The 16,318-nt window shown below is 41.1% G+C and overlaps 1 protein-coding gene across 6 annotated transcripts; it reads right to left on the minus strand.

Annotated features, from left to right (window-relative positions):
- Window positions 1-722: 722 nt before the first annotated feature.
- tp53inp2b (tumor protein p53 inducible nuclear protein 2b) lies at window positions 723-10,479 on the minus strand. Of its 6 annotated transcripts, none has more exons than XM_083920093.1 (5): window positions 10,210-10,479; window positions 5,879-6,250; window positions 4,825-5,139; window positions 4,569-4,725; window positions 723-4,443 (listed from the first exon to the last, which is right to left on the minus strand). In XM_083920093.1, exons 2-5 carry the CDS (start codon window positions 6,000-6,002, stop codon window positions 4,176-4,178), a joined length of 864 nt encoding a protein of 287 aa, XP_083776219.1. In that variant the 5' UTR covers window positions 6,003-6,250; window positions 10,210-10,479; the 3' UTR covers window positions 723-4,175. The 6 variants fall into 6 exon arrangements, with proteins under 6 accessions (XP_083776219.1, XP_083776220.1, XP_083776218.1 ...); XM_083920094.1 differs by having other exon boundaries at window positions 723-4,440; window positions 4,825-5,142; XM_083920092.1 differs by having other exon boundaries at window positions 4,825-5,142.
- Between the last annotated feature and the right edge of the window lie 5,839 nt (window positions 10,480-16,318).

A 16,318-nucleotide genomic window follows, 5' to 3' on the forward strand; every position in this document is an offset into this window, starting at 1 on the left:
GCAAGTCAGCTTGGACTTGAACAATCTGTCTCAGAACAATAGATGTTTTTCTTATTCTATATTTTCCTTGTTTACACCTAATCAACATACACATCTCATATTCTTTAAATATCTCCTTTTTCCAGCCAATGTAAGTTCATGTTGTGCATGAAAGCAGCCTGCCCATATCTGACAACAAAGCCTAGCCTTTGTGTTTACTCTCCACAACCACACCCGTCTGTTCACCTCTTCCTCTTTTGCATGCTGTAAACGATCTCCTACTTTTTACACTGCCAGGTGGACAACGGTGACAAAGTAGGATGCATGCACTTACAATTTTGAGGTATTTTACTTAAGTATGATCAATTTATGCTTCTTTATTCTGCTGTTTCACACAATCTTACTTGATATTCTACTTTACTTAACATTGTTCTACTTTTCTACGTCAGTATGTATGTATATGAGCGTGAGAATGCATGTATGTGTTCATGTGTTTATGTTTTGTAATTCTGGCCTAGGAGGCTTCTGGGGCCACTCTACTGCATAAAGATGATTTTAACTGTTGATACTTTAATCACATTTTGCTAGTAATAATTCCTCACTTCCCTTTTAAGTACTGTTTGGATTGCAGTTATTTTAGATTACATGCTCTCTGCTCTTATTCCATTCCCTCTGGCTCTCCCACATGAAAATAATGACACAAGATTCAGGTGTTAACCTGAGTATTTATTGTTGTTGTTGTTGTTATTGTTGTTGTTTTGGCGGGTACCTGTGTTTTCTGAATGGATGCTGGAAAATCCATCCGTTGATTTTTGCATAGGTCTTGCCTGTCAGTGGACGTCTGTCCACTTCGGGGATGGAAAAATCAGTACATCACAAAAACCATGCAGAAATAGTGAAAGGCACAATCACCATACTGTAGATATCAGATACACCAAGTTTTATATGTCTATATATTTCATTTTTATGAGGGGGCAGGTGTACTTTGAGATGTAACATGGGGAAAACCCCAAGTGTTTTTAAGCTGCCATCATTGTAGGGCACAACATAAAACATATGAAACTCCCCAGACATTCAACACCTCTCATTTAAACCCCCCTATTGGTGGACATCTCTATATGGGAAAATACAAGCATATTCTATTGTATTTTTTATGATACATTTAATTATTATTATTATTTTTTAAATATATAAACTATCTCCTGCCTCATCCTTTCCCTGTCCACGTCATATAGGCTTGACACACCTGGTGACCACTCCCTCTCTCCATTGTTGGATGACTTTCACCCTTAAACCACACCATTCAATAATCACACACGACATACTGAGAACACATTTCCTTTTTACATGACACAGGTGAGAAAGGAAGAAATCAAATTTAGGTAAACAGGACAGTTTGACATTATGTATGCAAACACACACACACACACACATGCACCTGTGCTCTCTCATTATGATCATGTATTCACTCTGTATGCATTATTTTACACCAGGCAAACAGAATTCAACTTCAGACACACAGTCCGGGAGAATAGCCTCTGGGGAGTGAGAAAGCCTACAGAGATCACTATGTGTGTGTCTGTGTGTGTATGCGCATGTTAGACTCATCACCTCAAATACATCTCCTGCACCATTCAGAGGAATCAATGGAACACAAAATAGTCATCTTTAAACAGAATAAAAGATAAAACTCATAATTATATCATAAGTTAACAGGTATTAACAGATTTTGAATAAAACAGAGTTATTCATAGGATTATTGTCGGAAAAGAAAGAAATTGTGGTATGTGATTCAAGGGAAAATAATGTAATTTACTTATCTAGATGATCTAAATTAGACAAGACATTTCCATTTTCCAAACAATCTGACATGAATCCCAATGTCATCATACCGATCCTCACCAGCATCCATACAGCTAGAGCTGTGCTAAGTGGACCCTCTGGAGGGCAGTGTTTGCCTATGGCACATCAACTCTGAGTCAAGTGCTGTTTTTTATGGTGCATCTCAAAGAGATGAGACCGAAGTTGGGGCAAAAACACCACTTTTGGCCACGGAAATGCCCTCTTGATTTGATAATGAGCACAGAGGTGAGGCAGAGAGAGGATTCTCATTAGTCCCATTGGACACAACGTTGTGGTCCTGAGAGGCTTTGACATCTAACGGATCATTATAAATTGTTTTTGTAATATTTACAAGAGAAATAAATGACCATTATTTATGTTTTTTAAAAAGAGTTTCTAGCAATGTGTCAGTACATCTTCTCACGCACAATTTGAATCAAAACAAAAAGAAAACAATATCACAAAAGAAAAACAAAACAAAATACAAGCACACAGCACACCGCTAAAACTTTGACTCACATAATGTATGACAGTGCAAACTTACATCCATGTCTCAAATAATTTACAAACATTAGTATACACTTCAGCACCATTGTTTACTATTGTTGTTGAATACATATCAGTAAGCTAGATCTTTAAGTGGAAACTGTTAGAGCTGGATGTGCTAACGGGAAAAGGACGGACGGCAATGTAAATAGAGAGCAATGGGTTGCACGACCATTACGCAAGATGATAGTTTTGAATGTGTTGAGAGTTGTTAGGCTTTAAGGAGACGTTTCTTCCCTTTTCCCTAACAGTTGCCTCCTGGGCTGTGCGTGAATTTTCGATGAAAGGGACTGATGGTCTTATAGGCCGTACTTTCTTTTTGGTGTTCACGTGGATAATGAAGATCACAGCACACACTGTGGATGAAAGTGGCTGATGTGTGCTGGGCGCATTACTTTTTACAGACCACACATTTAATGATCACCATGCTGTGTATGATCCCCAGGGATCTTTTTTTGTATTTGTTGGCTTTAAAAGCCAAAAGTGTACATTCTTTTTGACAGGAAAAAAGCTTTCTTTCCTTTCTTTGGTGGAACCATGCAGAGAGAGAAAGTGAAATAATGTTGTAATATACAAGACAAAATGAGCCGAAAACAATATCACAAAACAAAATAAAGAGTTGCCATCAATACCGCTCTGTACTTACTATAACCTGCCATACCCTGTAACACAAAGGCAAGCCTTGTACCCTTTCACCTCAGCTCCAATCATACCCCTTATCAATATTTCTATTTATTTATTGTGGGCACACATCACATCTTCATGTTCATACCAATAAGTGGCCTTTTTCAACACACATGAAATATTCAAAACTGAGGGACAAGGCCATTTTCTAAATGCTCAAAGGCTGCTCAGAGGGTTACATAACACTTCCCTATGACTGTTTCATGTTAACCACATTCCCTTTAATAATGTCTAGTTTAATTCATCATAACATTATTTGTACTCTTTAGTCTGTTTTGCTCATACTCTCACCATCTTCTACTTGCTCTCATCCTTCACAAAGTGATGAGAGAAATATCACAATATTCGTTTCCCATGATGAAACTGGTTACCCCTTGTTTTCTTGCCTTTGTCTTTTACTTTACATGTTGACAGAGCAAACTGGAGAGAAACAAAGTCAAGTGATTTTCCTCTCACACTCCTCACTCACGGTATAACCTTTCAAATAATCACCTGTAAAGGAAAGCTTTAAAAACATGATGAGTTGTTTTCCCTGCAAAGATACTAAGGATGAACTTGTCTCTGTCTTGCATGGTTTCCACCTGAAGCGTCTCAAAGTACACTTGGATATTTAAATTTCAAATCCGCATTTCCAAATTGAAAAAAATATTTTAGGGTTTTAATGATTGAATTGTTAAAACAAAAACATGCTTTGAGGAAGAGTGAGAGAAAATAGAATATTTTACTAAGAGAAGAGAAAAAATATTAATCAAGCTAAACTTTTTGTTGTTTTTCAGACATTATTGTTGCTAAGTATTACCTGTATAAATATTTTAAAGACCTTTTTTTTTTTTAGTTGTTTGGATACTGCAATGGACAACATGTATAATAACGGTCTAGATCTACTCAGAGGGCTTGGTTCATAACAGCAGAATGGGGCATAAAACTACCAGGTGGAGTCAATTTGTGACTAGACCAAAACAATGATGCTACTTGTTGACTGCTATCTGAGTTTAATATGATATAATGTGCAGAATGAAAGCAAATATGCAGTGGGTGAATACATTTTTTCTTGTGTGTCTTGGAGTTGACTATGCACTACTAATGCCCTCAGAGTAAACGATGCCCCCTGGTTGCTGGGGAGTTTAGTGGCAGATGTTACGCTTGCTGGGCTGGTGAAGGAAGGTGTTTCTGGCGTGGGCTGCGTGGCGAGGGACCTGCTCCCTGGTGCGGTTTTGGCGTTGCATGCGGTTACGGCCCAGATGGCGTCGCTCGATGCGAGCTTTTCCACGCTGGACCCTGGCCACTTGGGTGACCTTGGCTAGAGCTCCAACCTGGGCAGCTGCTCCACGGCTCACCCTGGTGGGCATAGTGCTGCGGGTGGTGGGGGCAGCAGCTGGTTCTGCCACTCTGCTGTAAGTGGAGCGGGGGAAAAAAATCAAAAGGCGTGATTGTTGTGATTGTTGTGATTGTTGTGCTGATGGTGAAAAGGCAGGTGAAGGTCAAGTGTAGCCAGCATAACAAGTGTTATTTCTCACCTCACGCTGCTCGCCAGGCTTACAATGCTTTCCTCTCCCACCACAGACAGGTTGCTGTTGGAGACCATGGAGAAATTGCTCGGGGAGACGTACACAGACATGCTGGGGTGCTCGATGAGCAGGTCCTCCATCGGGCTGGCCTCAGCTGTGGCTCCCTCTGCAGTGAAACAGGGGGGAGGGGTGACAAACCAGCTCTCATCCATGCAGCCTCTCTCTGGGCCTGCCCTACTGCTACCCCCACTGCCCCCACACTCACTTCCAGAGCCAGGGGATATCGACGGGGTGGAGGAGGGCGTGGACAGTCTGGCCCGTCTTGGCAGGGTCACGGGTGTAGTAGCACCCAAGTCTGAGGGGCTAGCGCGTTGACAATATAAGGGGTCTGATGGTGCTACCGCACCTCGTGCCCGACCTTTATGTGTCCTACAGCGCTTGCGAGGCGGTTGGGCAATGGGGGCTGGGAATTCAGTTCTTGTATGTGTGACTTGATGATTCGATTGCTTACTGTCTGGGAATGATTGTGCAATCAGTGGGGCTCCCGTCTCATCATCCGCCTGCACCATGCAGTCAGATTCTTCTGAGCACATGGCAGCGATGAGATCGGGGATGGGACAGCCAATAAAGAGAGATGTTTAAGGTTGGAGGGTGATGTTGCAAAAATTATGCAAATGTGGTGGATTTTCAAAAAGCCATGCGGGTTGATGGGGGGGCCATTTTTAAGGGATCACATACGCACGCGCACACATACCAGTGTGGGGAATGTAAGGGTGTTTAAATAAATTGGAGGAGGGGAAGAAGAGGGGGTAAGGAAACACAAAACATAAAGGAGTCACATCATTAGTTGTGTTGACCCTCTAAGGTTGTGATTATGTCAGTGACATAATGTTTTTCTTGACTCTCCTGAATTATACGTTGCTTTTGATGTTTGATTGGCTTGTTGATTTGAAAGCTAATTTTCAGACTCAATATTTGCCTTTGTCATGATTGAGATCATTAACAAAGAGGAAGCAGATGTATGTGTTTCCATCAACTGACAGACAACACTTTTGGTATGGCAGCCATATGGGTGAGCACCGCTGTAGTTGCGCCATGCCCCGACTGATTCTTCGCCTCACCCCATCATCTACATCTTTACTTCCATGCTTCAAATGTTAGTCTGTATTATAGACATGCAAGAGGGAATAGAAGTAATTCTAAGCTACCTCAATCTGTGAACATCAAACACAATTGGACTATTTCCCAGTTCGATGTGGCTCTAAAATGCCACAGCGACCTATCCAACCCACCATTGCACTTCCTCTGCTGAGACTCACCAGGCAGGTTGACGAGCATCCATCCCTCCTCGTCGGCCTCTGTCACACAGGGGTTGGGTCCCTTCAGCTCAGCCTCCACCTCTTCTACTTCCCCAAACAACAGGTTGCTCAGACGCTGAAACATGACTGCTTGTATTGTCAAGTGTTGAAGACTTCTTGTTGTCCACAAAGAAAGAATTGTAGCTGCCTTTTTGAATTTCTTATTTTTGTTTAGGTATCGCTTGTTTTTTGTTGTTGTTTTTTTAAGCAATGCTTTGTCAGATCTCCTTTTCTTTCACTTGAAGCCCTTTGTTGGATCTCGGTTTTGACAAACAGGAGTGGACAGGCGTCTGTAGTGCAAATGTAAGGTTTCACTTGGTTTGGAGCAAAGGCCTGGAGAGAGAGAGAGAGAGAAGAGGGTCTTTAGTGTTAAGCTGATGATAATGTGTTTCACTGTCAACACATATTCTTTAAAAGGACATTGAGTTCATTTCCTGCTGTTCAGTTGGAGTGTATTAGATAAGCAATATGTGTGGTAAGAGCTTTAGGGTTATTTCAAAACACACACAACTATTTTTTGGGCTCAAACTTCAAAGCATTTTGATCTGTATTGATACAAACAAGGAGCCATTCAATACAGAAGTAGCTTATTTCTTTAGTCTAACATTGTTGAATAGCTTGCATATTAGATGAGGTGGGAATATTCAGCTTGGATGAAGCAACACATTTTAATTTAACAGTGCAGTTATTTTTTAGCCACTTGGGGGCAGCAGTTGTAAAAACACAACCTAAACAATTGGTTTAGATAGTTGATATGTTGCACAGTTATCATTCATTTGGAGTTGTGTTTCTTTTTGTCAACTGATGAATATAGGGCTAATCCTCATCCTTTTAACTATGTTTTGGTGCCGTAGGTAGCATTGAAAACATCTGCCTGCTGCACCTGAAAGTGTGCTGATAATTATGTGCAGGTAAAGGACCCGTTTCACACGCACATAGTCATCTGCTTCATTGTTAATATAAACATATTGATTTTAGCAGCTTTAAAGCCTGCTGAAAAAAAATCACATGATGAGGACCTTTACTTTGAAATGCATTGGCAGAGGAACGCTGAGCTACAGTAGGTGGTAATAAAAACTAATGTTGTTTTTTTTTTACTATAAATAAATAAATAAATTAAATCAGCAGGCAAATAGGTGGTGGACAATTGCTGCACTTCCCTCCCCCATGGAGTTTAGAAAACCAATCAGCACAGTCTGAGGGACAGCTGGACAGGCCAGAGAAGAAGTAGAGGAGGAGGAGGAGGAGGAGGAGCAGGAGATGAAAATAGGTGATACAAAGACCCAGACTCTCAAAAGGTCAAACAAAGTGAATGTTAAAACACAAAGACAGACAGACATTAGGACAGAAGGTACTGAGGCAAAGGACAAGTGCCTGACCTAAATGGGAACACAATGATGTAATCTTGAACAGATGTTAGAACAAGACAAACCACTACATGTTCAAAGGTTGAGTTTTATTTAGTGAAACTGTGAGTGCAGAAAAAGGAATGCCTAAGGGATTACAGGGAGCAAACATCTCCCAAAACTTGCTGACACACCTACATATATCACTTAAAATGTAGGTTAAATTGTTTTGTTGGTTTTGACATGTCCTTTTAATAAGTATTTAAGTTTTGAGTTCTTAAGGTTTAAATTCCAGATCAAGACCTATTTCAGTCCATGATCTGTTTGACCGATCGCCTGATCTGACTTTAATTTCTCATCGAAATCCAATATGTGCTGCTGCTGCTGCAGACTATTGCACCAAGTACATGATGAGTAGAAGGCATGAGAGGTTTTAAAGAGCACAGATTAAAAGGTGAAACAAAGTGTGTGACAGAGATTTACTGTATATACAGAGACATGGAAGGAGACATGCATGGATGCTTGTTGAGAAGCGAGCACTTTTCTGTCCTTTTTTGGAAAATCACCATGGATACCAGAAACATAAAGGGAAGAGAATCCCTAATAGCAACAACACAGTACATTCCCCTGAGATTTCTTACGTCAGATGGAATAATAATAATTTAAACAAATATGGGCACTGTCAACGAGATTGTTGTACGGGTGTATGATTGAAATAACAAGAGAAAATGAGACAAATAAAATGGGGGAGAAAATGGGCCAAAAGCTGCAAAGGTAGAAGCCCCTTTCCACCAAAATCATTAAGAGTCTTCTGGATAGAAATCTCTTAGCCGTATTTTTCTTATACGCTGGGTTGTATGAGTTCATTTTGACTCAATTTCTAGGTCATGTTTTAAAAATCCTATCCAGTCAATTACATAAAAAAAGGCCACATTGTTATATTTTAGAGATTTTGTAAAGGAAAACAAAACGGCAGAGCAGTCCATCCTCAACACTGAGATTGTTTTATTGCATTCCTGAACTAATAGAAACTTAAGTCATGAGACCATGAAAAATCCAGATAAACAAAATGATGGTGACAAGGCCTGAGGCTGCTTTGCATAAGGTGCAGCAGACATCCACAAAACACACACACTATACACTGACTACATGCAGTAGTTCCCTGATAAAACAATTTGACCAGTTTAGTGGCTCTACCAGCTAATTGGGGCTATCTGATAGTGTAAATATAACCTTTGATACTGCCAATGGAGAACAAATAACCACCAGTGATATGGCCTATATCCTGGAGGAGACAGTTTCTAAATATATGGCATAGGTTGTGTAGAAGGATAATGTAACAACTACCACCTATTACACTAATACATGTCCTGTAGTCAAGACAGTGTTAGCATGATAATATGTAAATCTAATCTATCAGTTTTGGGTATAAGTGCATCCTATTTTGCTTTTAACACTCACCTTTTTCCCCTTATTTGTCATTATCATAATGTATTCCAGCTACAGAAACTGCATTGTAGTTTTAATTAATGGTGGTTGTTTATGGAACAACTGTATCTTCTGCATATTTATTATGCTGTCAAATAAAATTGATACGGTCATTTACTTCTATTTCTATGATACCCTTTCTAACATCTGGTCTATGTGAACATGTGGAAAGTTATTTATTTTTCTGCTGACCCATTGTCCTAAATTAAAACGTAAAATCTGGCCAATCTAACCAGATTAAACCTGGAATTTATTTTATTCAGAAGTAACACTATGAATTTGTTTTTAAAGCCACAACTGCACATCCTAAAATATAAAACGCCTTGCATTTCTTTTGGCATTGGTCTTTTTTTTTTCTTTTTTTTTTTTAAAGGAGGAGGGGGAGGAGGAGCGGAGCAGGATGGGAGGGGACTCACGAACTAAAAACAAGACGCCTGTGATGTCACGCACACGTCACTGACGCCGACACAGCAGCCTTTCTTTGGCGACCGGAGAACACGAAGAAGAACAAACATATCGAAAATATAAGATGTTAGGACCGTGCATGTGTTACCTATGTATGTTGCTATGTCTTGTCTGCACTTTGCATCATTAAACCGACAACAATCCACAAGCTAACGGCGGCTATTGTCGACGGCCATCGTCTGGAGTTGAGACCCACTGACGTTATGAAACGATACGCTGCCCCCACAGCAACAATGTTTACACTATACACAGAAATATCTTCAATTGGATTTAATGTGGCAAAATATAGCATGGACCTCGGCATCAGATTATCGACAGCCGAAAAGGGAAAAGACTTTCTGTTGAGTATCCAGGTTAAACATGAATTATCCGTAGCCTGTAAGCTCTGCAGCTGAAGGGTCAAAGCAATGACAGTTGTGGCTCAACGACAGTGCACGAAAGACATCGACTGTATGGGCTCCTGTCGACACCCTGAAGCTGCTGTTATTTCACAGAATATGAAATAATTCACCATAATTGCAGAAAACCTGACAAGGACATGGTCCGCCTCCCAGAAAAAAAACATCAACATCCGCCATCGACTTGACTCCACATCAGCATTTGGTGCAATTTACAGAACAACGGCTGCTGGTGTCTTGTGACATTATATCCTTCACTTATGCAAGAGGGTGTCATTTTTCGGCATATAGGACGTCGAATCGACCTAATTAAGGTGTTTGCTGCTTTCAAATCGAGGCCTAATAATAGGTCATTACCTATTACAACCCACAGCAGCCAAAGATAGCTTGTTAATGAGTCAGCGACAGAAAAAGCTGTATATTTCTACCTGTTCTATGATTTCACGATGGCTGATATATGACATTTTCTGTAGATACATATGAGGAATGCAGTCGCTTCACTGGCAGAGCCAAATGTGGTTAGATACCTCTTGAGATCACACAGAAACAAAACACACCAAGTATTAGATTTAAAGCAAAGTAAAGAATATCTTACCTGCCTTTGTAATATTATTCAAGTTGTAAACGAGATCTCACACACACAGTAGAAACGACAACAATTCTTAAAGCATAGCTTTAGATAGTCTTTAAGTGAGGTAGTTAAAACACCATCATACAAAAATAAAAGGCTTTCTTCTTAGAAGAAGGGCTTCGTGTAAAAATGTTACACTGATGTTTTTTCAGATCATAACATCTGCAGCTTTTCCTTCCGCTCCTCTATTTTTTTCCGCTGCAGATTTTCCCTCTGTTTATTGCTGCCTCCAGCTGATCCTCGGATCAGAATGTAGACGTACAAAACAGCTGATTGTGAGATCACAATACGCTCGGCAACGCCCATTTCCCCGCCCCCTCCGAACAAAACAACCAATCAGAATATTACACAAGCCACAAGCCGGGCCTCTCTAGGTAACAGGGTGGGGGCTGGGCGAGAGGAGCTGTCAACCTGCACCCAGATGGAAAACGGTGACTTTACTCAGAGACTGATCCGCGATCAGCTTCTACTTTCACAATCCCGAAGTTTGAAGGCACTGCTGGGGGATGGTAAACTGATCGTGAGTCTGTGCTCACACAGCTGCAAATGCGAGCCTTTTATAATAAGGAAAGATGAAGATCCGTTGAAAGCAAAGTGATTAAATTGTCAATTTGATGCTGAATTTAATAAATTCAGGTACAGAACAGAAAACGAGCACAGAGCAGATGCTGCTGCAACTAACCTGTTATATCAGCTCCTTAGATGGACTTTGGAGAGCATATTCATCTTTGTGTTGTACATGATACTCTGTGGAGGTCTGTATTTTAAAGTGTTAAACATCATCAATTCATTTTAGTGTTTGTTTTTTCATCAGGTAATTGATATTGTCCAGTCCGAAAGAGACAGGGTAACCTCATCACCTCTGGATATTCTCCTCTTGTCGCACACTTATAGAATTGACCCTTTTACTGAAACAAATGCTCATGCCAGCCTTGCACATTCAAATTATTAAAATAGTCCAGGTCCACACTCCAAATTCGCTTTCCTTGTCCAGTAGTACTGGTGATGATGTTTCTTTAAATTTTCATTTGTAAATAGAGTCCTTTCCCTTCCCCCCCAACGTCCATCTTTTTACTCCGCCTTGGTGGGGAGGGCCTCCCCGTGCCACTCAATCTAGATCAGCCAATCAGACTTGCTTTTGTCTGAATGCAGCATTTGAGTAACCAATGAGCTTTGGAGAGGTTTTGAAAACCCCTGGTGGTCACTTTTACACTCTGCAGTCTGTGAAGATGAGAATACCTAATGCCTTTTATTGTTGCAGATTGTGCAAACTAGTGACTGTTGACATAACTGTGCGTGTGTGTGTGTGTGTGTGTGTGTGTGTGTGTGTGTGTGTGTGTGTGTGTGTGTGTGTGTGTGTGTGTGTGTGTGTGTGTGTGTGTGTGTGTGTGTGTGTGTGTGTGTGTGTGCGTGTGTGTGTGTGTGTATGTGTGAGAGAGATCATCCTGTGTTGTGTTTGTATGAACTCTGTTTGAAGTCTATAGAGTGTTATGTATCAAGTGTACGTTATCGTTATAAAGCCTACAGCTTGCTCGTGTTAACATATATGTATGAATGAATGAGTGTGCATACATTTGTATGCTTGTGCTTGACAGGGCTTATTGTGTAATGAAACTGGGAGCACACTGCACATAAAACCAAAGTCCGGCCACACAGATTGGTTTTCAAGAACTTTGTGGCTCTAGTCGGCACAAATCTGGACAGGTGACTCTGTACAAGGATTTTGGATGTCCTCTCTGCCAGCTGAAACATCATTATGATATTGAATGATTTTTGATTGATCAATTTTTACCACTGGTATCCTGTCAAATTTAACAGCAATCCTGTATTTTGACCTTGTTAATGACATAAAGATGTATGAGGTGTTTATTTATGACTGTTATCTGAAAGGAATGTATGACCTCTAGTTGAAGTTGGTTATCAATCCTGGAGCATCTCCTCTCTGAGACCCTCCGTACAAAACCCCTTCTGATTCTTTTATATGTAGAAACATTGTGGTGTTTTTGTTTGATGGGCTTTCTGGTTGTTCCTCCTGGCCAAAGGAAAAATTACCTGTCAAGAAGATACTGTTGTTATGTGGTAGAATACTACATAAAGTCTACTGTACACTTGTTCATTCACCCAACCTAACCTATCATTCATTCTCTTTTCCAGCTGGTTCAATGTTGGGCGATCTTTGATTCCTTCCAGGATGATCTTGTTTCCCTGAGTTCTGCCTCCACCAACCTTCTCCAGCTGTTCCTGTGTCTTCCTGGCTTTCTTTTCCCTTGTTTGGGCTCCAGGTTCATGCCTGTCTGGTCATGCTGGAGGGGGGTTTTCACTTGTCTTGGGGGAGACACCACACCTTCTGTATATTTTTCATGAATGTTTCTGTAATCATTTTTGTTCTCTCAAGTGGATGATTGGTCCACCTTGCTTTACTGGAGCACCATTGCTAGCATGTTTCTGGGTGGATCCAGGCTGGCCTTCATGTTTAAACTCTACCTGTTTCCACCTCACAAGACTTGGATGAAGGGTTGGGTTTAGAAAGGCCTGGAGAATCTCCTCACTGTGACCTTCTGGACATAAGCCCCTTCTGATTCTTTTTTATGAAACCATAAAGCTACTTGTCAAGCAGATGTCAGACTGTATGCAGATTTGAGGATACTTTACAGAGTAACGTCTGCTCTACACTAAACTTCAATGCTGTTGCTACATCCATATTAAAAATTCAGTTTTTTTGTCTCAGGACTATGCACTGCACTCAGTTATTGTATAATCCTTGTGAATGTGCTGGGGAATGATCAGGCCTGGTTGGGTGTTTTGAACGCAAATTGAAAACAAGCGAAGCACATCTCAGAGGCTTATATATCCAGATGCTTCTTTTTCTGCCAGACTTTGTCACGTTATTATCACAGCGTCGAGAGACGATAGCAAAACTCCAGCACATGATGAGCTCTCTAAAGGCAGGAAGATAAGGTTTCGGCTATTCAGTTACCAGGTGCTTAGCAACTTGCACACACACACACACACATACACACAAACACACACACACACACACACACACACACACACACACACACACACACACACGCAAGCACCCTGCAGCGATAATGATATCCAAATCTCCGTAACACAGTGAACACAAACATTTAGCAAGAACAGTTTGTGCATGTGCGTCTGTTAATGTTTTTGTTGTCATGCTAGTCGGAAGAAGTCACAGGCCTGGTGGAACTTGTTATATCATGTTCTTGTAGCATGTATTGTGCTCACATCAGTAGCTGTGATGCACGGTGGTATGCGTAATCATACTTTAATGGATGTGATCACATTCTTATAAGTCACAATTAAAAAGGAGGACAAGAGGTTATGGCTTTCCATTGTCTGCTTTTTTTTCCTTTTTCTTATCCATCCATGTCAAAACTTTCATTGAAGTTGCCTGGCTTCATGGGATTCCCACAGTTCCCAGAGCTGCTTGGAGAAATAGGTGAAAGGTCACAGCAATGTCTCTCTCTCTCTCTCTCTCTCTCTCTCTCTCTCTCTCTCTCTCTCTCTCTCTCTCTCTCTCTCTCTCTCCCCCTATCCCTGTGTGTGTTCACGTTCATGAATGTGACATGCAGATCTTGTTTAACAACATGCCTTTCCTTGCTCCAGCTGACACAGCTGACTTAAGGCATGTGCGTAATGCAGAGGGCTCCAGACCTTGAATTGTAAACACTGCTATTTTGTATTTGGTTAAAGACTGAGGTGTGGCGCTGGACAAGTTGACTCAGAAAGCCGGCATGTTACGTGTGTTTTGACGTTTGAAAAAGACAGTAAGGTAACTTGTTTGTGAGGACTCAGGATTTGGCAACTCGTCTATTCTTTGAGCGTGGACAAAACAGATCCTGAGGGGACACTGTGTACGTAGAAGGCAGTATTACTGTAACACTCAAAGTTCACAGAGGCACCATACATTTTCTGCTGACTTACGTTTCTGTGAGACAGAAATATCTAAAGTAATGCGTTTTAAAAAGAGGAACTGTGAAAACATGGAAAGGAAAACTAAATAGTTAAGGTGTGTCTACTCATCTCTCTGCACTGATGAAGCACATATAAATCCCGTAAACTCAAACTTCAAAATTGCATGCATATATGAACTTACTGACCTTCTTTTAATGGTCTCTGCAGCCTTTATTTTTGGTGCCTCTCCTCTCTCCTCTCAGGCCTCTCTTAGCCCCAGCTTAGCTGGCTGCTTGCAGATGATAAGACAGCAGCCCCAAAAGATACAGACCTGACAAATAAATGGTTAACATAGAACTCACTGTAGAAAGACAATTTTTACATTTTAGTCTGTGTGTTAAACAACCAGGACATAACACGCTGACAAGACAGTTTGAGACGTGCTTTTTAGGTATAGCATTTTAACTTAGCTATAGGCAAGCTGTTTATTACTATTTCCAATCTCAATAAGTTAAGCTAATGTAGTTTTAGCTCTTGCTCCATACTGTTTGAGATACAACGACCTTCGAATTTGTCAACTTGTGTTCAAGGACATTTTAATAGGCACCAATATAGTCTGAAAATTGAACTAATAAAGTAGGCCTAGTTATATATAGCTATATGACAATATAATGAATCAGTATTGACAATTTAATAATATATCCCTCCATTTTTCTCCATAATGAGAACTTTCATATTAATACAGTGAGTACACTTTGCTGACCCCATATAATATAAATGGTAAAGCCATTTGCTTTAGTTAATTAGCTTATTTCTACCCTCACCATTCCCATTTGGCACTGTCCACTGTAACGTCTGGAGGTCTGTGGCATTAGATAAAGAATTTCTTTCTGCATCTCATATTGCATCCAGGCTGTCTGTACATCCTGCCCCCACAAGCACTCTACAGTCCCTAAGTAACCCTCCTCCACATAACACTTGTCTACTATCCCCTACTCAGCATAGACTCAATATGGTGGGTTCCTGTCACCAATCCAAATCCACACAACATCCGATCTGATATCAACCAGTGTCCCTCCCTTGTCCTGGGGGACCCCTCTGCAGTCCAGTGCAGTTCATTCTGCATACGGAGGGAGAGAAGAAGCAGGGAAGTTGTCGATCTCTCATCATGTCTGTCTTCCTTTTTATTCCCTTCTTCAGCTCTCCTAAAGCCCCTCATGCCACGCGTGCATCCCATGGGTCTGTCCCTACAAGGCTTAAGCAAACAGGGCCTGGAAGTGGTGTCCTTGGCAAGGATATGCTGATAAACACAGCATGAGTGGTGACAGGCTGTGCTCTCCAGAGGGGGACGACAGCCCCTCATTCATGCTCCCCTGGAGGATATAATGAAACATAATTAGGGGAGCTATTTTAAATTCCCCAAAGGAATAAGGTACCATGGGTGATGAGAAAGCACTGAATTTTGGCCAGTTGTGTCTGACTGAAATTTTGGGCTGTAGGTCCATTTAATCCAATTTAATTTTATTGATAGTGCTAAATCATAATAAACATTGTCTCAAGACCATTCTTTAATGACATTTGTCCTCATCCCCATCGATGTGTCCTTGTCCAAGTTAGTGTGGGAAGGAGAGGAGCCCCTTGCTCAGATGTGTCCCCTAACTTGAACCAAAACATGACCTGCAGGCTACAAATAGCACAGAGCAAGGATAAAATCAAAGAAAGCTGCAGCCACAAGTAGGCTGCACAAATAGGCAAAAGTTCCTTACAACTTCAATTCAGTTCTTCTGTTTACAAACCAGCACTAAAAAAAGCTCAGGGTCACTTGAGAAGCAGTTCTTTTGGGATTTCCTAACCCATTCAAAAATGTCTCACACACGCACACGCACACGCACACGCACATGCACACGCACACACACAAATATACAGTAGGGTTACATGGGGCTGGGTCATGGGTCGAAACCGGGCTAAAGTTGGAATTACATAACTTATCCCCGGTCATAACAAAAATATCCCACACAAATGTCGTCTCCCGTTGCAAATGTGTAAGGTCATACCACTATGTGCTGAGCTTTAAAAACATACCGTCGTGACTTTATGACGGAAGGGGATGTAGCTCAGTGGTAGAGCGCATGCTTTGCATGTATGAGGCCCC

This window comes from Echiichthys vipera (genome assembly GCF_963691815.1).
Source record: "Echiichthys vipera genome assembly, chromosome: 9".
In the NCBI taxonomy this organism is placed as follows: Eukaryota; Metazoa; Chordata; class Actinopteri; order Perciformes; family Trachinidae; genus Echiichthys; species Echiichthys vipera.